This window comes from Dicentrarchus labrax, unplaced genomic scaffold, assembly GCF_905237075.1.
Source record: "Dicentrarchus labrax unplaced genomic scaffold, dlabrax2021, whole genome shotgun sequence".
NCBI classification, from domain to species: Eukaryota; Metazoa; Chordata; class Actinopteri; family Moronidae; genus Dicentrarchus; species Dicentrarchus labrax.
The window spans coordinates 26,128,474-26,154,150 of NW_026136702.1; the positions used below are offsets into that span (position 1 = coordinate 26,128,474).

General features: G+C 39.4%; 1 protein-coding gene across 4 annotated transcripts in view; it reads right to left on the bottom strand.

Moving 5' to 3' along the window:
• The window catches only part of hspa12a (heat shock protein 12A), a 76,321-nt gene that overhangs the window by 6,556 nt on the left and 44,088 nt on the right, over window positions 1–25,677 (bottom strand). For 2 of the 4 annotated variants that reach the window (XM_051423487.1, XM_051423477.1), the window contains exons 4-11: window positions 22,496–22,682; window positions 20,604–20,708; window positions 20,292–20,408; window positions 15,411–15,582; window positions 10,651–10,737; window positions 8,722–8,826; window positions 8,373–8,631; window positions 1,372–1,475 (exon numbers count right to left, since the gene is read on the bottom strand). In XM_051423487.1, the coding sequence (XP_051279447.1) occupies window positions 1,372–1,475; window positions 8,373–8,631; window positions 8,722–8,826; window positions 10,651–10,737; window positions 15,411–15,582; window positions 20,292–20,408; window positions 20,604–20,708; window positions 22,496–22,682 (1,136 nt within the window). Of the gene's footprint in view, window positions 1–1,371; window positions 1,476–8,372; window positions 8,632–8,721; window positions 8,827–10,650; window positions 10,738–15,198; window positions 15,214–15,410; window positions 15,583–20,291; window positions 20,409–20,603; window positions 20,709–22,495; window positions 22,683–25,677 lie in introns of all 4 variants that reach the window. The other 2 variants (XM_051423468.1, XM_051423498.1) reach the window with 2 other exon arrangements.

Genomic DNA, 25,677 nt, shown 5'->3' on the forward strand with positions numbered 1-25,677 from the left:
ACTATGGCACATTTTAGTTCAGAACAACAACAGGTAGAGACATTTCAGTGTATTTCTGATCAAATCTGACTGCAGTGCTTTAATACTGGTACTCTCATTTCTTGCTTTCTGCATGCTTTCATGTTACTGTCCTGAAGGAAGGAAAGCCAAGCAAGTCACAAACAACCTGAGCAAACCAATTAGAATCAGACCGATCCATGCTAAAGTAATGTGACCTCCTTTCCTCTGGAGGCTTTAAATTATGTAGGTTGGCTGGTTTTAGGGAGACTCTCATTTAGAAGACTGAGCAACAACAACACAGCTCAGAATGTCTTAAACTGTCACTATGCCCAGTGAAGACTGTTAGTATCTACAGTCACTGGTGACTGTTGTGAAGTTGGGTACATCTTAAGGTATACAGTGTATGATATATAGTTTCCATTAGCTACTTATGAGGCAATGATTACTGGCTATATCTTAACAGATGTGTAGTAGTTGTTTGCTGTAGTTTTACCATGAAACAAAAACTGGTATTAATGTCAGCATGACATTTCATTTGCAGCTACAAGACTTGTTTGACCACAAAATTCAGACTGTGATGTACTAATTTGTGTGTGTGTGTGTGCGTACGTGCGTGCGTGTGTGTGTGTTATCTTGTAGTGTTTTATGTGTATGTTAAGTAAGATGTGTGGTCCCATGCGCCCGATTGGCTCCAGCTGTTGCCTCCCTACTTCCTGCCTGATGAGCCAAAGATTCTGATTTGAGTGGCACTCAGTCCAGTTCTCCAATCCAGATTACATGCAGAATAATTTGGGAGTCCAAAGCTATAAAAGCTTGGCCAGACTGACAGTCAGGGCAGCTGGTATTTGCAGCGTTTTTTTTTTTTTAAACCTTTATTTATTCAGGTTCACTGGGAGAAAGCGCCCACATTCACATATTCATGCACTAATACCCTGACGTTGACCACCACAATCTGATTTGTTGGCCACTGCGCAGGTATAATGGAGCAGTTGGGGTTAAGGGCCTTGCTTAAGCACCCCTCAGTGGTAGTAATGAGGGAGGGGCAATCTTCTTCACTTTACCCACCCAAATTTCGGGGTTTGAATCTGACCTGTGGCCCTTTGCTGCGTGTCATCCCCTCTCTCTGCCCCCCTTTCCTGTCTGTCTTCAGCTGTCACTGTAATAAAGGCAATAAAAAAAAAGCCCAAAAAATATACTTAAAAAAAAAAAAAGCACCTGGTTTTAGGTTGCTTCCATTTCTCTTCACATGTGTGTGTGTGTGTGTGTGTGTGTGTGTGTGTGTGTGTGTGTGTGTGTGTGTGTGTGTGTGTGTGTGTGTGTGTGTGTGTGTGTGTGTGTTTTTGAGGTGTTGAAATTATTAATGTTGCTTACGGAGATGTTGGATGATGTGGTCTATGGTGGGCTTGAAGAGGGAATTCATAGCATCTGGACTCATCCTCAGCATCCCCTGAGATGACCATTTCACAAAATCCACACTGGAAAGGAGAGGAGAGGAAGAGAGGAGAGAAATAAGTCACATGCAGGATAAGATAATGTGTGTGCTTTGGTTAAAGAGATAGTCCAGAGATAAAGCAGTTTTAGAGAATTTGATTGGTTTTGCCAGAATCAGAGACTAATAAATTCTTTAGGGCAGACCTTTTTTCTGTATTTATGTAATCTGAAATGATGTCTAACAGCAATATTGGGCTATCTTGGCAAAAAAACATAATTTTGTTACCATATGCATCCATGAATTGAGCAAAACTGGATTAAATGGATGTGTTCAACTCTACCAAAATACAGCTCGGTCTATTTTCCACCAAATCCACATTCACACTGCAGGCAAAAATCTGATCAGCTTTTTGCTCATCATGTGACTCAGACCTGATGTTTTCATGACAGTGAACATCACAAATCACATGGAAGCTGATCTGTTCTGTCAGATCTGATTTGGGCCACTTTCATTTGTGGTCCAAATATAGGTCTGATGTTTTGCAGTGTGACCTCAGTGTGAACAGTACCATTAGAATTCCTCTGACATTTACATCACTTTAGGACCGTGACCTGTTTACACTAGAATCTGATATGGGCCACATTTAACAAACAATGTAAACAGACAAACAAAACAAAGAGTTTTTTATTTTGTGGGCAGAGAAAGAGCTGCACTGACATATCACCTTATCAAGTTGTTATATGGAAGCAGGCAGTTCCACTCAATGAAAATGAGTCCAACCTTCACTTTCTTAGTTATTTTTTGGTCTCCACAAACATTTACCAGCTAGTCTCTTAACTTAAAACTATTTGTTTGCTTTTTGGACAAATAGTGTACAGTAGGTTTATCAGAGCTGCCTCTGCTGGAAAAGAGGCTGATTAGACAATTTCTCTGAAAGATGCTCAACATATCATCAATACAAAACTGTTGTTAAGTGCAGCTTTAACTACCATTTCAATCCTACTTTGAGGGATTGATGAACCACCCTCTTCCTCTTCATATTGCATGAAATGAACTGATTCACTACACTGAACACAGTGCTTGGAACATGTGTATGGAATAGCCTTGCACAACCAGTCAACAGATTTATACTTGGACACTGTCACTTTAGCAATCTATGCAGCCTGGTTTTGGTGCACATTTGTAGAGAAATGTGGTATTTTCAGATTAGCCAGTGTTCCCCAGCTTGAAAACTTGAGGCAGAGACCAGTGACAGCCATGGTCTGTATATACCATAGTCATTGATTTTTTGTTGGCTATTTCCCTTCAGACCTGTCTCCTGAGACCTACAGGGATATCTCCCTCTGCCGCCTGATGTAGTCTGTCTGTCGGATCATAAATCCTGTAAGAATCTATAGTATCCATCTGCTTTGATCCCATGTGTGTGATTTATGTACAGTATGTAATGTGTACACAAGTGTGTGATCGTGTTAATGCTGGTCGCTCCCAATGCTTTCCAGCACACTGAGACAGAGAGTGATTCCAGTTAGGCATCAGAGGAGCCTGGAGGTCACTGAGGACTTTAGTTTCAGCTACATACATATATTTAATGTCCCTCACTGTGGGATTTTGACAATCCACACAGACATGAGACAGGGCCATTAAAGAGTCCATGGTGGTCCCAGAAGTCAGTCGTTATTGTACTCTAATGGCTGGAAGAGAAAAGTTATATCACCATTTAGGGATGCACCGATCCACATTTTTTCACTTCCGATACGATCCCGATACCTGAATTTGGATATCGATACTATTCCGATACCAGAGCTCTGTTTGCTTTAATATTATTATCATTATTGTTGATTTTATATGAGGCTGAAATAAACTCCGCTCAACAGGCAAGTATGATATGTACGTATGTATGCATGTATGTCCCAAAAGGCAACTTGAGGTAAGTATAAGGTCAGAAAAGGAAGTCAGAAAAACAGGAAATCCTGAAAACAAATATGCAACTGTAAGGGTTTCAAATTGATTGTCATGTCAATATTTATTATGCCTCCAGAAGTGATTCCTGACAGCTCCTTTTGTCTTTCTGCCCCTGCTCTTCTTCTTCTTCATATGGATTTCCGGCAGTTTAGATGCTTCTAGGCGTATTACTGCCCTCCTCAGGAAGTCACTCTAAGGATAATGTCTTCAAATTTTCATATATAGCCCTGTATCGTGTAAGAACTGTAATACTACTTTAACAATCAAGTGGTGGTTCTCATTTTGACCCAATAATCCTCGTGCTCTTTCGTGTGGTGCTTTTTTAAATGTTTGATTGCGTTCGTAGTGTTGTACGACGCGAGGGAGCTTCCGCCTCTCTGAATCACGGCTTTGCTAGCTGGCTGCAAACTGCGGAATGGATTTCCTGAGCGGGGGCGTGTCTCATAACTCTGTGTCTCATTGAGCCGCGCCTTCGTTCAGGAAATCCATTCCATAGTTTGCAGCCAGCTAGCAGACAGGCCAGCAGGAATCACTTGTGGAGTCATTTCAGCAGACAACGTTAAAGTGGAGACATGGCTCATTGATATCGGATTTCTCCGCAGGTTGGATCGGGAAAATCCGATATGTGAATTACGCTGGTATCGGTCCCGATACCGATACTAGATCGGATCGGCCCCATCCCTATCACCATTAATTAATGCCATCTTTTATCAAAGAAAGAAATCTGTTTCATTGTAAGTGGTGCTGGGCCTCCATCAGCATGGCTTTTTCAATCTATCCCTCCACCAACTTTGGCCAAGTGGAGCTGTTTCTTTTAATCACAGGGATCGTCTTTTTGGTTTTTTTTGGCTAAGACAGTTTGCTGGTCCGATAACCATCATTTCTGTCTTAGCAGAATGAAGCATCAAGGAATTTGTTGATAACCAGCTCTTAACAGCTGCAAGACAGGCCTCAAGTTTAGCTGTATTAGACTCGCTTCCTACACCTAATGGCATATACAGCTGCATATCGTCAGCATAACAATGAAAAGCAATCCCAAAAGAATGGAAAATCTGACCCAATGGGGATAGGTAAAGTGAAAAAAGCAATCGACCCAGTACAGACCCCTGGGGAACCCCGTGCTTGACGGCACAGGACTCAGAGAGTATGTTGTCATATAAAACACATTGAAATCTTTCTGACAGGTATGATCTTAACCACTCACCACTCACACTTGTCCTGAGATGCCAAAGAAATTCTCAAGTCTATCCAATAGTATACATTGGTCAACCGTATCGAAAGCAGTGCTAAGATCTAACAGCAATAAAACACTTGTTGACCCTGAATCTATAGACAGTAGCAAGTCATTCACCACTTTTGTAAGTGCTGTTTCTGTGGAATGATTTACCCGAAAAGCAGACTGAAATGGCTCAAATAGCTTATTTAGTGACAGATAATTTGAAAGCTGATTTGAGACCACTTTCTCAAACATTCTTGACAGGAAAGCAAGGTTTGAAACAGGTCTATAGTTGGTCAGGGAGTCTGCATCCAAGCTAGGCTTCTTTAGTAGGGGTTTAACCACAGCAGTTTTGAAGCAAGCTGGAAAGACTCCAGTGAGGAGGGATGAGTTTAAGATCGCTAAAACATAAGGTCCTAATGTAGGCCATAGCTCTTTGACAACCCAAGAAGGCAGAGGATCCAGTGACCAGGTTGTACATCGTGCCACCATTACAACCTTACTCAAAGAAGCCAAGGAAATTGGTTCAAATTCAGAAAAGCCTTGTCCTGTGCAGATAGACAAAGCAACAACACACTCTGCTTTGTCACTGTAAGACTGGGGTATTTTGGCTCTAAATGTCCTCTACCCTTACATTAAAATACAATAAAAATCATGTGCAGATAGGTCAGTACCACTAACTGCCTGAACACGCTGTGAGAGTCGAGAAACAGTGTCAGATAACGGTCCAGGATTATGCCTATTATTTGAAATCAAATTAGAATAGTAGGCTGCTTTTGCAGCTGACATCATAGATTGGTAGTTGGCCAGACTGTCTTTCCATGCATGATAAAACACTTCAAGCCTTGAGTGACGCCACTGATGTTCAATTTTTCTGCAGGTATTCTAAGGACTTGTACATCCTCATTTAACCAAGGGGTATGGTTCTTTATAAGACACCTCCAAGTCTTTACTGGAGCCACAGAGTCAAGGAGGCCCCGAAGAGCACTGTTAAAGTTAACAGTAAGGCGGTCAACTGAAAGAGCCTGATTAAATACTGGATCGACCACATCCGGCAAACCCATAGTAAGATCATGTAGAGCTCTTGTGCTGATATAACGAGATGACCTTGTTATCCTTGTTTCTTTCCCAAGGATGAGTGAATTTGGAATTAAAATTTCAAATAAAATTATTGAGTGATCTAAAACAGGTAACACAGAGATTTCATTTACCGAGACAGACAACCAATAACCTAAAACTAGATCAAGTGTATGTCCGCGCTGATGTGTTGGTCCAGTCACAAATTGTGTGAGATTAAAAGACTAATATTTAAAAAGTCTCTAACCAGAGCCTTGTCATCACAACAAATATGAATATTAAAATCACCAACAATCAAAATCCTTTCATATTGCAGAAAGAAGCTGGATAAAAAGTCTGAAAATTCAGAAATAAATTCATCATGATATTTGGGTGGACAGTAGATAACAGCAACCAAAACAACAGAGGGATTATTCAAGGTGAAAAGCTGCAGTTCAAAACTAGTGAACACAGTAAATTTCAGAAACTGTTTGCATTTAAAATGATCCTTAAAAAGTGAGGCCACCCCCCTCCACTGCCTGTCAGTCGAGGAGAACTGAAGAAACTGGAGTCAGGGGGACAGAGTTCCACCAGGGGCGCTAATTCACCGCTATGCAACCACGTCTCTGTTAAAAACATTACATCCAGCTCGTGGGAGTCATAAAAGTCACAGAGGATAAACGTCTTATTGGACAGTGACCGGGCGTTAAGGAGAGCCATTTGGACTTTCCCCACGTCAGCACCCGGTAGTTTTACAGTCCAGATGACGCAAGTTATCCAGACATGCACCTCCCCTTCCGCGCAACCTCTGTGACCAGCAGGGCTGCAACAGCTGATCGAGCTCCAGAGACACGAGGTAAACAGGAAGATTCCTGTCGGCACGCAAAATCCAATTGAATATGCCTGACATCAACAGCATGATCCCTGTTCATCATCCTTACTACCGTTTTAATCTTTACACACGTACTTAATCAAAATTACAGTATTTACATACTTTTACATTTTATAAGCTTATAAGTTCAGTTTGAAACAAGTGTACAACTTTCTTTCAACTTTGTTTTCTATAATTATTACTCAAAAACAATATCAACTCTAGGGTTGGGAACTGAAATTCAGTAGGAATATCTAAACACAATATGCTGTTTACATGACCGTCATCAAATGAGGAATACTGTCATATTTGGAATAATAGTGGAAAATTAGTGTGCATGTGATCGTAGTCAATGTCTGTCTCAGTCCTGTTTTTACCCATTCTGCCTCTCTGTCCCACCCTTCAGCTACACTCACACTTCCATAGGCCCTTGTGTTGTCATCCATCCATCCACACACCAGATGCCCTCAGATGTTCACACCTGTCCCGATCACCTGACTGCCCCATAAACCAGCTCAGGTGGTTCAAATCTCCCTCACCAGGCTTGCAGTACATAACCAGCCAATTTCCACTCATTTCCTGCCAGACTGTCTACTTTGTTCTGGGCCATTGCTTGCTTCTAATATACTGTTACCTGATCACTAATCTGCACCTGCTTGCCTCCACTCTTCGCTGCCATCCTCTGGACTCTATACTACTTGTGAACTAAAGCATTTGGGTCTACCTTTGCCCACCTATCAGTTGAAGATTTTGGCAAGTACGTTTATCAATCTTACGTCTGTGTGTTAAGTACAGAGCAGGAGTCAGGAAGTGGTTTGCTTAGCTTTTTAGAGACTGAAAGCAGGAGAAAATAGCTAGCCTGACTCCGTCTGAACTGAAAAAAACCCAACCAACACCAATAAGCTCATAAAATAACATTTCCAGTTATTTACCGTACAGATTATACAAGTGAGATACTTTTTGGCCTGTACAGAACAGGTTATTTACAGAACATTTACAGTTATTTACTGTACAGCTTAAACAAGGGAGATACTTCTTTTCCTGTAGATAGCATGTTATTTACAGAGCTTTTACAGTTATTTACCGTACAGATTAAACAAGTGAGACACTTGTTTGCCTGCCAATAAAGAGGACTTTACTACAACCTGTTGTCACAGACCATATCTTGCATACTGCACTATAGCTGGAGACGCTGCACAGAAGTGCATGGTGGTTTGCCATTCTCTGCGGTTTGCCAAAAAATAGTTCCAGCGTGTAGTTTTTACATTTCTGTTTGTGTACAGATTTAACAAATTAGATACAACATGTTATTGGACAGAGCCAGGCTAGCTGTTTCCCCCTGCTTCCAGTCTTTATTCTAAGCTAGGCTAACCACCTCCTGACAACAGCTCAGTACTTTTTTTCTTGCTTTCAGAAAAAATTAAATATTTCCTAAAACACTGAATTCTTTTTTTTACTACTATCGAATGTGTGTGTCTTTAAATTTCAAGCATTAAAAATGGAAACTATGATGACCGATTGCTGTTAATGTGCTATGCAAAGTCACCTACAACAGAAACAGTTGTCTCCATATTAATCGAACAGCTCCTGTTCTCTTTTCCAGAATTTTTTGTTACCATTTCTTATTCTGTTTCTTTATTTATATGATGATAAATAGATATACAAGAAACTGAAGGTTTGTCTCTGCTGCAGGTCTTTAAGATCCAAATAAAACAGATGGATGTTGAAAATAAAATAATAAAGCTTTGAAAGATAACCTAACCTCAGTTTTATTTTATACATATTTATTCCTGTTCTAATCTGTCAGTTTAAGAGGGTTTTCTGCATGTACTCACTTGCTTTTGCGAAGGGCATGCTCCACGCTGTGGCCCCTGAACTTCTTGTAGTAGTCGATGAAGGAGAAGGGAAGGTTAATATTGAGGGGGTTGGTTCTGTCAGGGGCTGCTGCCCTCTTCCGAGACTCAAATGCAATCATCAGGTCCACCCAGGCGGCAGGCCTCTTGATCTTAAATTGGTCGATGAAATCCTGGCCAAAGATCTTACACAGCAGCTTCTCAAATTCATAGTCAATCCCAAGAGAGCCATAGGGACCACCTGGGAAAAGAAGGTATTATGATTGCAAATTGAAGTAAGAAGAAACCTCAGCTGCATAAAGCAGGGAAAGAGTGTTATGTGTCCTTTTACCCGAGGCCTTGTAGAGCTCCTTTAGATGTCCCTCTGGAAGACGGATCTGATGGACAGTCAGGTCCACTGTTCCTCCGCCACAGTCCACCACCACATAACGGTCACCTGCACAGAGAATGCACAAAATGCGGTCAGCCTCTTAACTACATCTCTGCTGTTTAGGAACATTCTTAAGGGAGGTTGGAGGCAACTCTTTGTGACTCTTCGGCTTCCTGAACCAGACCCCAGAGAGTACTGCTGACCCACATTTCTGTAGCTGTGTGTCAACAGCACAGTGGTAAGGTGATGATGGTGATGGAGAGAAATTACATGAGGTAGAAAGTGGGACTCGGGATTGGCTTTGGCAAAGACAAGATGGTTGAGCAGCTGACAATTTGGACATCAGATGATTAACAAAGTGGAACACATTCAAGGTTTAATTTCTTTATAACTACATGTCACAGAACTTAATGTGGGTGTGCACCTGAAGGTGGGTTTGCTCTGCTAATGGCTTTTAAAAAAGGTAGCAGTTCCATTTGTACTTTACTAATATGTCCAACACAGTCACCCCAATAATCACATTTTTTGTCATTTCTACATTTACATGTTTTTAATTACTGAAAGGAAGAAAAGAATATATATATGAGATAGGCTCCCTTCCTCTCAGCTTCTATGTGTCTTTGGACGTGTTTGACTGTCAGCAGAGCCAGCAGGCTCTGGCATGGAGAGACAAAGTAAACAAAGTAAACTAAAAGTCAACTAGTAACTGTCTTACAAGCTTACAAGTACAATAATAGTCAGTGTTTTGTTAGCAGGGTGGTTAAAGAAGGTCAACATTATTCAGCAGATTGATGTTGACAGTCGCAGGTTAAGTGTTTAAGCTGTTTAATGAGCTACAGCTGACCTGCTTATTACCTTCTGGGTTAGCACAATCCTAAAACCCCAAAATATAAATTCTTCCCTAGTGGCTGTGTCTTTCCTCATCTACCTCTGTGAATTGAGGGTTTATCTCAACCAAAGCAGAGTCAGTGATTGTTGGAACAGTGGAAAGACTAACAAAGACTGTTTTGTTGAGTTTTATTTTGTTTCTGTCCACTTCAAATAAAGCTATGATGTAAAATTACTGTTTTTTTCCTATGGAGTCTGGTGGTAAGCAAGATGTTTCTGGTTTAACTAAAGGTTTATCTCTGTAGGGATTCGTTCCATAATGCTGTCAGACATACTGTGACAGGCGCATTTACATTGCATCGTCAGGATATTTTCACATCAAACTCAGTGAATTAAGGATTTATTTGAACAAAACTGGTATTGATGATTGTTGGAACAGTGGGAAAAAAATGTTTTGTTTCTGTACAGTTTGCATGTTTTTTATTTTAAGCAAAAAATGTTAGCTAGAAGGAAGTTATTTTAGTACAACCAGAATGATTATCATAAAGAAAGAAAATAAGGAAAATATGATGAAAGATAAAATGTAGTATAAAAATACATATTTAAATAAAAATAATAAATACAATTTCAAGCTATGGTGCCGTTCTGTCAATATTACATTACATTTCCTATAAATCTCTAGATTGTTATAGTTCTCCCCCCAAACAACATGCTAATGCTAATGCTAATTATTAGCTTTTTTTAAAAGTATTTTTTTTGGCTTTTATTGCCTTTATTAGATAGGACAGCTGGAGAGAGACAGGGAAGGGGGCAGAGAGAGAGAGGGGATGACATGCAGCAAAGGGCCGCAGGTCGGATTCGAACCCTGGGCCGCTGCAGCAAGGACTCAGCCTCGGTACATGGGTCGCCAGCTCTACCCACTGAGCTAACCGGGCACCCAACTAATGCTAATATCTAAAGCTGGATGACAGATTGGCAGCACAGAAACAGCAAGAGCATTTACCGTAGAGGAATGGGGAAAGGAAATCATTACAGATGGGTAAAAGAAGAGAAAGACTCTACCTTCTTCCAGCTCCGACCAAAGCTCCCCTATGACATTTTCCACCAAAAAGGTGCGGCTCTGCCGGTTGCGCCGGACATGCTCCTTAGCTGGTTGTTAACAGAGAGAGAATGTTCTGGTGAGTGTGATGAAGGCGTGAAGCTTGGAAGTGTGAAGCTGCATACAGTGGTGTGTGATGCAAGCGGCAGGCTGATGATTTTTATAATTACTATATAACACATATATATGAGTATATACCAGTCTAAAAGATGCAATCAATGCCTCTAGGACCATCTGTCACAGCAGGGTGACCAATCATGTTACTCACAGTGAGAACATGCATTGAAAGTGACGGGTTTAAAACAGACATAGAACACCTGCCAGTGTGCCGCCACTATAAACATTGATCAATAACCTTTATCAAACCTTCATTTAACCTGGTAATTCTGAATGAAATAATACATCTGATCTTCTAAATAAAACCATGCCAAGAAAGCAGCATCAACCCAGCAGGTTCATAATTCTACATTCATGCATTCATTCCTGAGGTTGACTGGCTAATAGCAGGAAGACCTGGCAGAAGTAAATGTCAGAGGGTCATTTCCTCCTACACAGAGGAAACAATACAGAGAAGGAAGGACAATTCTCCAACACTCTAATGAGCTTTGCAGAGGGCATGAGAGAGGTCTGCAGTTAACATTACGTCAACCTAACATTCCAATAAAAAGCACAACAGTTTCCTCCCAAGACAGTTTTAAATAATTATTTTTCTATAAAGCAGTTTTATTACAAAAAGAAAAATAAAACCATCACAAAAAAATAAATAAAACATGTCACTGCAAATGTATTACTGTAACATTAATATATACAGTAAAAAGCAATATCAGCCAGGACATTGTCACACAGGACACATTACATAACAGATAACAACATTGCAGGGAAACATATTTGGTAGAGGATGCTTCAGTGGGAATGGCCAATATGGGAAAGTCAAAGGGAAACAACAGCAGTAGGTTTAAAGTTGACTGTTCCTATTGTGTTCCCAAAAACACCTAAAGACTTGAGCTGAAAGAACTCTTCCTGTCTCCTCTGCTCAGATCCATTTCACTGTAGCATTTAAACACATACCTCAGACAGCTCAGACCAAAGAAATAACATAACATCCATTCCCAACCTAGGGTTGCCTGATATTCAAACAGCATTGCAAGAAAAAAAGATAAAAATAGAATTTTTATCATTAAATATTAAGGTCATTTTAGGAGTTCAGTTTTAAAGTTTTATTCAAATGAAAAACTATAAAATTGGGTTAAAAATGAATAGCTTGAATGATGAAAGGCAGAACTTCATGAACCTTGACCTTCACAAGACTGCAGGATGATAAAACTTAACGTCCAGCTTAGTTGAATATCGAGCATATATCTTAGAGATGTAAGAAGATATTGATACACTTGAGTATCATCGCATTTTGTTTTATGATATTGTATCGATTCTCAAAAACACAATCCACTTTTGTGTTTAAACCCCCAACTGCTAGATAGCAGTGTTGTAAGCATAAACTAAGGGGTGTTCTGGTTGCATAGAAAAGTTAACAAGTTAAGTTTTCCAAAAAGTATATATCTATGTCACCTTGCTTACTGTATAGTAATATATTGAATCATAACCCCTGTATTGTGATACGTATTGCAGATATTCCAGATTCTTGCCAATACACAGCCCCAGTGATGCTTGGGTAAATTATCAAACAGTTTGACTTGATTGAACCATTCCACTCTGATGCAATCTCTGTGGACCTGCCAATCAGTACCATCTGAGCTGCCATGCGATCGGGAGTTTTGGACTAGAACAAGGTTGGATTGCCCAAAGGTAAAACTGTATGCTTTAAATGATGAGATAGATCATGTGAGATGCATACCCTCCACTAGAACCAGGACTTGAATTAACATCAGTATCAACATATTTTGCCTAAGTAGCTTATCCTTTATTGTAGACTTAAATGTGCTTTTGTAAGTCTTCATTTAAACCCATTTAAAAATATCCTTTAGCAAAGAAATGTCTATTTTAGACAGCTAGCACAAGAACATATTAAGACCTAAAATTAGGGTTTAGAGCCAGAAAACACTAGGGATGTCTTCATATACAGTGGGAAGCACCTTAGGTCACTGTTCCAGGGAATATGTCCCAATTCCTGTTCCTGGAATAATTACATTCTAACATCTTTGTCTGTGTTACAGGATGCTCTCCTGCTTTGCTTCAAGCCTCAAGCTATAACGTCTTCCAATAAGAATGCAGTTAAAACGGCTCATTACCAGTTCTGCAAGGTAAACTAATAATATAGCATGTGTTTTAAAAGGACATGCATAGCCACTAGCTGTAGCTGGACATAAAACATGAAAAGGCAACATGTCATCACTCCCAACTGGTCAAAAACTGCAGCTTGGTCACCACTTCAAAATATGTTGAGTCGATCCTTTAGTGTCATTTCTGGATGTGCAGAGCTCAGATGACAAGTTTGCAAGAATAAATATGCCATGTTCAGGAGTTAATGTTGTGAATCTGTCACTGATTGTTTAGGTTTAGACACAAAACCTACTTGGTTAGGTTTAGGAAAAGATCATACTTAAATGGGCATAACTTAAGTAAAAAAGTCAAATTACAGCTAGGACACAGGCCAACCAGTGAAGTAACATTAAGCACTGTGAACAACAAAAAGACAACAGAGGAAACATAACAACAGTTATAAAGCTAGACCAAAGCAATGAAGACATAATAAATAAAACAAAGGGAAAAGAGCAAAGAGATCTGAGATCAGTGTAAGAGCCCAGAGCCAATAAACATTTGTGCTGATAGATGTCTTGTATTGTTTATTCACATTAAAGTTGTGTTGTTCCTGACTAATCGTCATTTTTTTATCTGTTATTGGACTATAGGGTTTCTGTAGGTTTAACAGGTTCAATTTAAGAATTTTAAGACATTCTAAAAGACCGTACTGAATACCACTTATTTCATGTCCATACTGGCAAAAAAAGTATAAAGGGTATGAAGGAAAATCCGTATTGTCCATTGTCCAAAGTGAATTTTAGTTCTGGTTTTATTTTACATGCGAACATATATTGAGTTGTCTATAATATTCACATGGAGGTGCTTTTCATAGGAAATACCATCAAGGGCAACATGAACAAACACAATTATATCTGAGGGAATAGAAGAGAGAGAACGAACAAATAGAAACAAGGTTAATGCTTTTAACATAGCGGTCTACTTTAGCTAACAAAAACCTTTGGCATGCATGTGAATGATACACTGTGATTGAAGATGAGAGGTTAGACCAAAGGAACCTTGTAAATGCACATTTTTAGAAGTGGTGATGAACAAAATCTGTGACAGACTTGTGAAAAAAGGAAGGAGAGGTGGGTTTTTGCTGTTGCTGTTTCACATGCTGGTAAATAACAGCTGCTAAGTAATATATTCCCATTTATATACAACTGCTACCGTACTAACTTTCTCCTGTTAGTCTACATAATTATTGTATTATTAGGTGTCAATGTGGGTCAGTGAAATAGTTTAGTTTAATGCTGATTGCTCATTTGTTACATTTGTTGCGCAAAGTTACAGATGCAAACAACAATAAGTACACATTACTATAATGTTAAAGGGTAACGTTGGTACTTTTGAACCTGTACCTTATTTTCACGTTTTTGAGTTGAAATGACTAATGTTTTTATGGAATTTAGAATTTGGTCCAGTACTGAGTGAGAGGAAAGCAGTATACGGTTAAGCAGGCAGACGACCACCCACCTAGAGCCGAGGGGTCTGTCCTAGGTTAAAAGGCAGTTTTTCCTTGCTCCCGTCGCCAAGGTCTTGCTCATGGTGGTACTGTTGGGTCTCTGTAAATAATGTTATAAAGAGTTCGGTCTAGACCTGCTCTATTTGAAAAGTGTCCTGAGATAACTTCTGTTATGAATTGGAAATCAAGTAACATTACTTTAATATTGTGATACTAGGATTAAGTTACTGGCTGCATGTTATAAAAGGTAATTAGTAATCAGATGAAATTTACAAAATTCAAAGTAACACTCCAACCCTGTGGATAAGAGTATAACCTGAAGAGCGGACTTCTCAGAAGACTGGTGGTGTACCTGTTGGTTCTTTTACCCTATGCCCATAGAGGAGATTTTACACACAAGTTCAAGTGAAAGGTACCAGAAATATTAACATTTTTACTAGGGTTCTATTCATAATGTTCTCAGACACTTATAATGACAAACTGAGCCAGTCAGTGGACGTATTTGACAGTGCAGCGCTCTCACTCAGTACTGGATCAAATTCAAAACTCGTCCCCATTCACTTTGACACAAAAACATGGAAAACAAAGTCTAGGGTGGAAAATACCAAAGTCACCCTTTAATGTTTTTAGGTAGTTAGTCCCATTATAAATGAAGATGTGCTTTTTGTATAGGGTAGAATCTGGGAAAAGCAAATGCAAGATGCAATGTGATGATTAGAAAGAAATAAAAAATTGTGCCTTTGAACCATGCAGTTCCTGTCTGAATTTAAAAAGAGAGCATGTTTACCATGACCCGGAGACACTATGGAAGAAACATTCAACAGGAAGAGAAACAGTGTTACAATGTCAATGCTGTCATAGTAAGACACTGAATACACACACATTCAGAACCATTAACAACAGAGGGGTGTACATGGTGAATGATCAGTGAAGTCAGAGGTGATAAAAAAAAGAAAATGAAAGCATCATCAAGCTATTAGAACAATCAGCATCACGTACCTTGGGTCATTCCACTCCCCACGTTGTCAGTGGGGCTGAAGCCATTCTGGGTGGTCTGGGTGCACAGGTCCACCATCTGGTGGAGGCGGAGCTTGCGGCAGTAGATTGACGCGGCCTCTGGTTCTAAGGCGATGATCAGCTGTTCTGGGTTTTCACGGGACACCAGAGCAGACTGCAAAAGGACAGAATACAGACAGGAAAATACACTTTAACCAACTTTGCTTACTTCTAAAATATGATAACGTTTTCTTCACCATATCATGCAGCCCTATTTGGGACATTACATGTTCAGGGTTGTGTGATAAGAAAAGTGATGCAGTGTGAACAACACAGTGGCACCTGTGTTCATGCTGACTGTGTTGTCCACTAAGAGAGATATAGAGGTCCTGCAGTCACATTCTCTAACTGCCAACATTATTCCCACAGTGCACATACACTGAGAATGGACATTTCAGTGAAGTGGGAGACTATTTGTATATACCGTTATGTCTTAATACATGTCTGTCTGTCTGTCTGTCTGTCTGTCTCTCTCTCTCTCTCTCTCACCCCAACTGGTCGAGACAGACGACCACCCACCTAGAGCCGGAGGATCTGTCCTAGGTTTCTGCCTTTTAACAGGCAGTTTTTCCTTGCCCTTGTCGCCAAGGTCTTGCTCATGGTGGTACTGTTGGGTCTCTGTAATTAATGTTATAAGGAGTTCGGTCTAGACCTGCTCTATTTGAAAAGTGTCCTGAGATAACTTCTGTTATGAATTGGCGCTATACAAATAAAATTGAATTGAATTGAATTGAATCTTTAAAAAATGTTGTTTCAATCTGAACTAAGGTATAGTATTCACATAATCTCATTACCATGTTAATTCACCCAGAAGTAAAGTTAATCACACAGAAAGCCAAAAATGTGTCATAAGGGTCACAGATAATAAACCGTAAGCCGTAATTCAGCGTTCTGATTAATAGCTGCTGTTGAGGTGCGTGGTATTAGGGATGGATCAGAGGAAAAAGGGGTGAATAAAGTGCAGGAGAAAAGACTGTGGGTTGTGTCAGGGCCCCAGGAGAACTAACGGATGATGTGATCAGAGGAGGAGGAGGAGGAGGAGTGGTTACAGTGTGCTGCTGTTCGTTCATTTTCTCCCTCTCTGTCCTCCACGAACAGCCAATCAAAACAGATCACATCTACGCTGCCTGATGCTGAGTCACTGCCAACGCCCAGCTTTCTCTCTACCTCGTGTTACACTTAGCTCGTCCTTCCATCGCTGCCTCCAGCAACACTGCAGATAACAGCTGAAAGCTCTCCTCCTTTTCTCTGTTTCTGTATCTCCATTCCCCTTCCTCTCCTCATCTTTTTCTTTTAGCACGCGCACCAGGGACGTGATCAGAACAGAATATCATTGGGCATGACAGCAGCAAAACAGCAGAAATCTTAACTAAAATTACTACCCCGTGGCTGTTTACATCCATGCCTGTCCAGACTCATAATATATATGTGGAAAATACTTGGAAAGGGTTGAATAAAAAGATATAAAAGTGTATGGCACATAATTATATATATGATTCCAGTGAATATACATGTTTGAACTGAATAATGAAGGATTATAATAGATGTATTGTCTAAACAGGTACACATGTACTTGATTACTATGTAAAGATGGATACTTATAGAGTATAGCTATATAAATGTGGTGCTTTTGTTTTTTCCTGGTCTCTATGAGCACTCACTCACTCACTCACTCACTCACTCACTCACTCACTCACTCACTATTAGCTAGTCAGGCTCCAATATGTTTTTTGCAGTCAGGTGAAATTCAGAATTAGTGTGCGCGCGCAGTTTGATTGACATATAACACAGCATTGTGATGACAGCCTTCCCTGCTTTCTTCACAGCCACTAGATAAAAGCCAGATTTTAGAAAAGCATCTGTCCTGCGTTGGTTTTACTTTTGAAAAAATAAATATGTGGGACGCATGATAAGGGATAAATGCTCTGCCTACCAACCAATATCTCTAAAGCTTAATAACTAATATATCATATCTTCTTAGTCAAAAGTCAAACGCTTTTACAGAAATGTAAAAATAACTATTTGTAGTTTTAGGCTGGATAAAAGGATATTAGGATATTATTATTCTTTTAAGCCCTTAAATTTGTATATTTCTACTTTTAGTCTCTTTCCCAAATGTGAATGATTTCTGGCAACAATAAACATTTTCCATGGGCAGATAAGTACATTTTATATTGTTTGCCAGCCTTTTCTTCAAGCCATTTATGGCTGAGTTAATAAATGATGCACTCACATCTCTGAACCACACAGTACAGTGGTTAAATGAGGGAGACCCAAATCCAAAGGGCATAAATGCAAAAGTAGCTGGATATGGTCATTCTAACTGGCAAACATTTTCCATGTGCAATTACAAACAAACGACAGCAATAGCAGCATGAATTTGATTTTTATGATGACAGAACTGGTGGAACTGTCATATATGGATTTTATTTATTTTTTATTTAGCCTATATTTGACAACACAACTCCTGGATGCCTATTTAATGAAGGGCATGGGATAATATACCTTTCAATGTCAGGGGTTCAGCAGTCAGCATGAACAGGTGGTATTCATATTTATTCATGTTCATGCAGAACTCAATTACAGCAGTTTTCTAATGTATTGGAATCAAATATTATCATATGGCTCTCACTGTTAAAGAGAGAACTAAAGAGAAAGAAAAAGGCTTGTACGCCATTCAGGTTGAAATTACAATAAAGCATTGAGGGCATGTACAAGTGAGATTCATCAATCCCCTCTCTCAGAAAATTCACATCACTAACACAATCACATACACATGTACACACTGCTTCCCCCACCCATGAGAGCTGTCCTCTATCTCTCCTCTGTCCTCCTCCAGCCCCATCCCTCTTTCTTTACTACAGACAGCCACACCCAGGTGTCCACATTCAGTGATGGTCTGAAGATACTTACAAAAAAAAGATTGTAAGTTACATTAAGTACTTGACGTAACTTAGGTACATTATGTTAACTTACGTGCGTACAATTTTCCTTTTGGTATGGACATGAACAGTGGCCTCCTGGGTTAAAGTCCTGTATCTATTTGGGCCATCAATCCACCACCACCTCCATATGTGGACTTTGCCACTCTTTTTAAGGCACATCCAGAAATTACATTAGATGGGTACCTACGTTATATTTTGAAGGGCAACGACCAAGTGGCAGTATTACAGTATCACGACTTGGGAGTGAGACGTGTAGTATATTGTGTATATAATTGATTAGTACGTTAGTTAGTGTGAAATACACACTCCAAATTAACCCAGACAGTCAGTGGTGGAGCTAACCTCCTCCTGACCATATTTTGAAAATCACTGAGTGAGAACATTTAATAATCCTTTGCCTACATACTATAATATATCTTTTGCAGGGTTAGTTTATAGAATTGCAAATCACCCCATATGAGTCCTCTGAGGGCTAAACACTATTTGTGACCCTCTGTTACCTACTTATACTGAAGATTGGAAACTTCATATGAGGTGCTACAAGGTTCTGTCCTGGGTGCACTATTTTCCAGTCTTTGTTGACTCATAGTCATCATCTGTATAACTATTTATGTCTGCTGACTCTCATCACCTGAACCCTCTTCAAGATTTTCAAACCTGCATCTCTAACAAAAAAATTGGATGACCCAAAATGTCAAAAGAGCAAAGAGAGCCACTGCCTACAATTTATTATACATTACCATGGATAATGATCCAACCTTTCTGCATATAAGGAACATAACTACACAACTAGACCAGTTAGATTTAGGATACATTTTAAGATTCTTGTACCGGTTTATAAAAGTATTTTGAGACTTGCTGCAAAGATATTGTGCCCCTTTATGACAAGCATCTTCCCACTGAAAATACAAGATCAGGCAAAAAACAGCTTTACTTTCTCATAACATACAGCAATATTCTCCAAGTCTCTAGTATACTGGATTTTCCATCCAGTATTAGTGTTGTGATGACAAAATAGTTTTTCCGCAGTAATGAGAAAATGAGAAAAACACTTGCAAGGGCCATGCAAGATGTATTTACATTTGTAGCACCACAGATCCACCACCTTTCACATTGTTTAAATTGTGTAATATGCCTTTTCCATTGCTGTTGAGCTTATTATCTTATCTTATTTTGTGATTGTTTCAAGGTGGTTATGTTCTAAAGCACTTGCACACAATCCTGCAGAAGGTGCGCTTTGCCTGATTTTGTGCCGAAGCTGCATTGTCTGCTGTGTGTGACTCAACCCGCCCTCTGTCAAACGGACTCCACAGTCTCCGTCTCCACACTTGGTTTAAGTGCTGTGGCAGAGGACAGAGGCAGAGACAGAGGCAGAGATAGAGATCTGCTCCCTTTGACCTCAGACTATATATTCTATTTTTAGGAAAATCCCACCTAGTATGCCTTTAAGGTTAACTGCAGTATGGAGGGTTTATTATTGTGTTTTTCTTTCACTCGTGGTAGTCATCCTTACTTCCATCTTTTCTCTGTGTCTCCTTGTGTCTCTATATTGATGAATGTCTGGCTCCCTCTATGTCCTCTACCACAGTGCATAGGTCACTGTCGGTGTGTATGGCAGTCTCGTTTGACTGTGAGGCACTGCAGCAGCCCTGAGTATGCCCTCTCTCCCTCTATCTATAGAGAATGTTTTAACACAGACATTATTTTACATAGCCTTCACCATTAGATCCTGTCCTCAGCCATTCTCAGTATATTGTTACAATGACCTCCAAGATTTAGAGGACATGATATAACCAGTCATTTGCAAACTGGTTCAAACTAGAAATGCAACTGGAAAAAAATGTTAGTGTAGAAATGTGAATGAAGCTTTTTAGCCTACCTTATAGGCAGCTTCCCTCATGAACTGTTTTGCAGGCATTTTCCAGATGGCAGGAACAGTGATTACCCATCTCACATCATTGTTGTCAAAATCGCCGCCTGTCTGATCACTCAGCTCCTGCAGAAGAAAAAGTCAAACACAACCAACAGACAGAATTATAGTGATTTATGGTTTATGCTTGTCCTTTACTATTCATCTCCCTTTGATGAACTGCATGTTCCTGAGCTATTCATTATGTCACAAGGTATCAGCTAGTCAGATATATATTTTTGAATACAAAAGAAGATCCAAGTGTTGACAGAGGTATGTTACCTTTAATGCTTGCTCCTTAAAAAAGGCCAATGCATATGCAAAGATATCCAGAGCTTTCACTCGCTTCCCATTGGCTGCGTGGAGGTCTGTGTCGATGGACAGATTCTGATTACAGGGAGAAGACATCAAAGTTAGAGCTGCATAAGAACATACAATCAAAACACTGTAGTCGTACATAGACTTAGTCATCATATGAAGAGAGGATATGAGGTCTAGATTTCCAGTTATATGTGGAATCTTTTATACTGTTGATATGTTACACTGCTCAGTATACTCGTTTTCTTCCTAGTGGCAGGGCCTAAAGATGTTGATTTGTCGACAGTTGTCGTCAATTGAACATTTCTCAGTCCTTTTTGCTCAAATAACAGTTGATAGAAAGCCTTGGTCAGATCCTCAGTTAACTTTCTCCTTTCCTTTACTTACATATGCTATGTTGAAAAGACAATCCCATTTTGAAGACGGTTAAAAATATAAAGGTGACATACATCAATCAGCCATAACAAACCTGGGCACCCTGGTTCTCATAATGTTCTGCAGCCCCATACCAACACACTGCTCTGCACTGTGTATTCTGACCCCTTTCTATCAGAACCAGCATTAACTGTTTCTGCAGTTTGAGCTACAGTAGCTCGTCTGTTGGATCAGACTGCAGGGGCCGGCCTTCACTCCCCACGTGCATCAAGAGCTGCAGTTTTGTTCACTTGCTTCCTCATATATCTCACCCACTACTCATAATGTTATGGCTGATTGGTGTATATCGTGTCGTTTACATCATTGTCATTAACTGACAATGATGTAAGTTATCTACTTAAAATTAGCTTTCACATGTAAAGCTAGTTAACGATTTAACAATTAGCAAGCGGTTTCCTTACATTAGCTAGATAACATAAGATATTGGCCTATGTTGCTTTAATCTGTTAACCATCTTCAAAATGTGGCTGTCTTTTCAACACAGACAAGCTTAGCAGATAGCATATCTAAGTACAGGAAGGCTCAATTACTATTGAAGCACAAAGCAAAAGGGGCGGGACAGAGGAAGGGTCAGTTAAATAACTGGTCCAACTTAAGTCAAAATATGTCAACAGCCAGCAGCCAGACTGCCATAAAATGTTCATGGTCACCAGACGATACTTCCTAATGGTTCTGGTGAACCAGTGAACTTCCCTCTAGCTCCACCATCAAGCTTAAGGATAACTGGTAACTCAGTAATTTCCATTAACTACAATGTGTGTGTGTTCATGGTTATGAAGAAACATGGGAGGAATAAGATATATCATGCTTTTGACAAAGAAAAATACTTGCTAGTAGGACTAATAAATTGTAGGTTTGGGTCTGCACATAAGATTTGTTGACAATGAGATAAACAGAGAATATTAATCCTTTAATCAGTCAGTTTTGCTCAGAAAACATTTTATAAGAAGACATTATAAAAAGGATGAAATACTGAACTTTGCTAACCCTAAGTTTATTCTGTCATGGTGGTGTGTGTTATAATTACTACCACAATAAGATGTTGATTGTGATCTCTGAAAATGATTACTAGGCCAGCTCGGGGTTTTAATAAAAGACCGGTATAAACAGGCTAACATAGTGCTCTAATACTGCTAACATGTCTGATTAAAACACCCCAGCAGACAGGCTGGAGTGTCAGGCCGCTGTTTCCATTTTTACATGATATAGTAGGGTAAAATCAAGTGTTACCAATGATACTAATTAAGGTCCTGTTCGTTTAATGTAGCAGAGCCTTTCCAGTGAACAAACATGCACAATAGCAGCACGGTGACTGGAACAGAACCTTAGTTAGGATCATTGGTAACACCTACTTGGAATGGTTGCTAGAACAGTGAGCTGGAGAGCTGCTATGCATTTGTTCAATGTGTTTGTGTCCTTACTGCAGTGGTGTGGAGCTTCATTTTGAATTTTTCCAGGTAGAGCCAGTGTTTGGACTCGCTGGGGTCCAGGTCATGGTAGAAGTCCCGTGCAGCGTAGCCAAAACTGTGGAACTTCCTGTCTGGAGTCAGCAGGATGGTGGTTGGAGTCTTCTGATTGGACACACCAGGGTCCCCGCCTTCCCAACGCCTGGGAGGACACAAGTCAGATATAAGTACATGTACTATTAATCAGTCAATCAATCAATTCAATGTATTGTCCTCCAAGGGGGAAATTAATGTCCACATCACTGCACCATACTAACACCATACACTCAACAAAGAAACACGCCATCCACAATTAACAAATCCACAAAGAAAAACAAACAAACAAACAATCAAATAAACACACTCCGCGCGTCCCTTTGTTTAGAGCAGCAATAGCTGCAGGGATCAGGCCATTAATCTGTATTTTAATCAAATATGGAAGTTTCAGCACGTTGAATGTCTGCTAAATAATTATTTTCCAGGTGAAGGCACCATTTGCTCTTTAGGGACTTTCCATCAATTGCTCATGCAATTAGGTATCTATTACAAGCTACATGCATAGTGAAAAGACAGTGAATTTAAGTTCATGCTTTTATGTAACATTCACAGTTAATTTGTACACTTCTATGAGATTTATATTAGTCTTTAAATTCTGTCAGAAAAGCCACATGAACTTATCTTCTAGGCTAATTGAGCGACCACAGTATTTTTGTACAGATGGAGGTCAGCTATTATTAGTGTTATCTCTGTTCCTTGGGAGAGGAGTATGATGGGATTATGGAGGCCATTTCACTAAGAGCACCTGAAGTGAAGAGGAACTAATTTGTGAGATCTGGGTAAAACTGGATTGAACTGCTTTTAGTTTGGTGGGATATCTGAATTTCATTTGAATTTAATAGGAAATTACAACAATTTGATGGTGTTTTTTGTGACTGATTTACTGTGCTGTTCTGTAAGAGTAGTCCAGAAATTCTGTTTTATTGATTCTGAAACCCAGTGCTTATAGCTATTTCTTTATTTTTTAGTCTGTCCAGTAAATGTGACTATCATGGCTAATGCAAACTATACTTTTCCTGGATTTATTTAATGTAAAATGCATCTGCTGAAGAATATACAAGACATAATCCTAATTGTGTGTTATGTGGCCAAAAGTGGCAATGTATATATATAACCATAGAAGTGTCATTAAGTCAGCAATATGAATCCATAACATCAAGACCCTGAAAGTATTAAATGTAAGAGGTGGGTTTTTAGTGTTTATGGATACAACCTTTAATGCGCAAGTGAAATATTATTTCTTCTTTCAAAAGATTAATAGTCTTGCTTTGTCATTATTAAAAATACCTTTAATAAACAATCTAATCTGTGAAATCTATCCAATTAAGTAGGGGTGAGTATTGGCAAGAGTCTCACGATACGTATCACGATACTTTGGTCACAATACGATATACACATATAATTGGAAATCTATACGATATTGTGATATAAATAGGGATGAAAACACAAGTACCTGTATATGCACATCAGATGATATTGATCAGAGGACAAATTGAGTCAAAGCTATTTCATTCAAAACAGCCTCTCCATTTTATTAATTTATTAATTATTAATTTCCTTTTAATAATTTCACAGAACATGGACGCTACCAGTGCAGCAGCTGTGTTATTATTGCTTGTGGCTCATCTAAACAAGCTCAATGTGAAATAATAACGCTTTTCTACAGAAACACTAACATTTCAAGTAATTCCGTTATCGCAAGTCTTACATTTCAATAATTTTTTGCCATTTTTGCCTATTTCAATTTCAACAAGTGCTGTGTTGTGCGTGCAATACAATGTAAAGTTTTGTTTTCGAGCTGGTTTGCTAAATAGGCTAATGTAGCTAACAATAACACTAGCCTGCTACTGCCCCTGGTGGCTCGAGACAAACGCCACAGCACTTGTTGAAATAGGCAAAAATGGCAAAATATTATTGAAATGTGAGACTTGCAATAACGGAATTACTTGAAATGTTAGTGTTTCTGTAGAAAAACATGTTATTTCACATTGAGCTTGTTTAGATGATCCACAAACAATAACAACACAGCCGCTGCACTGGTGGCGTCCATGTTCTTTCCGACTTGTAATGCCCGAAGACAAATGGAACGCTATAAGTGGTACAAGCCAGGCAAGCACAGCAGAGTCGCTCTTCGGCGCCATCTACCGGAGTGGAGGTCCGGACGTCGTACTGTATTCACATTGCGTCTAAACAAGATTCATTATTCTTTAAAAAAATCCATCTTTGGAGTTGAAAAATCGATATTGTATCGGGCGGCAAAGTAGCGCGATATATTGCCGTATCAATATTTTTACCCACCCCTACAATTAAGTCATCTTGATTTACCGTATATGGCCATAATACAAGTATATCACAGTATATCTAACATTCATTTGATCAAATTAATCAAAAATACATCTAAGAAGTGCAAAACAAGCACACAATAAACTAGGTATGTAATGAGAAAGAAAGACAGTTGTTGCTAAAACTTGATGGTACTTGTTTTTCATTTACCAAGATGCAGCAATTCTTCTGGACTTGACGGCTCAGCATATACGCCTATTTTCTAGTCTGCCATTAAATGCCATAAGAGGAAGAAAAACACGATGAAGAAAACCAGCTGTGCAGGTGATTTACTTGCAAAGCAAAACAAGATTACAGAGAGTTTGTTAAGCTATTTTATAACCTACTCTGTAGTAGTATTGGATCAGGACTCTGTCTATATATAAAATGGGGATCAGGGGCAAAAACTACAAAAAAAAAAAACTACTAGCAAGTACTGTGTAAGATAAGAGAAAACAGTCTTTATTGAACCCACATTGGGAAATGTCCTGTGTAAATGGTAAATGGACCTGTACTTGTATAGCGTATTCGGACCACTCAAAGCACTTTCACACTAACGCTAAGCCTTAACGCATTCATACACCAATGCACAGCATCGGGATTGGGGTTCAGTATCTTGCTCAATGATACTTTGAACCAACAACCTTCCGATTAGGGGACGACCCACTCTGCCTCTGAGCCACAGCCACGTGTGTGTATCAAAGCCTGATATATCTTCTTCCTCTGTGCTATAGAGCTCCATTGTTGTTCAAACAGGTAGTTCATCAGGTCAGCTTTTC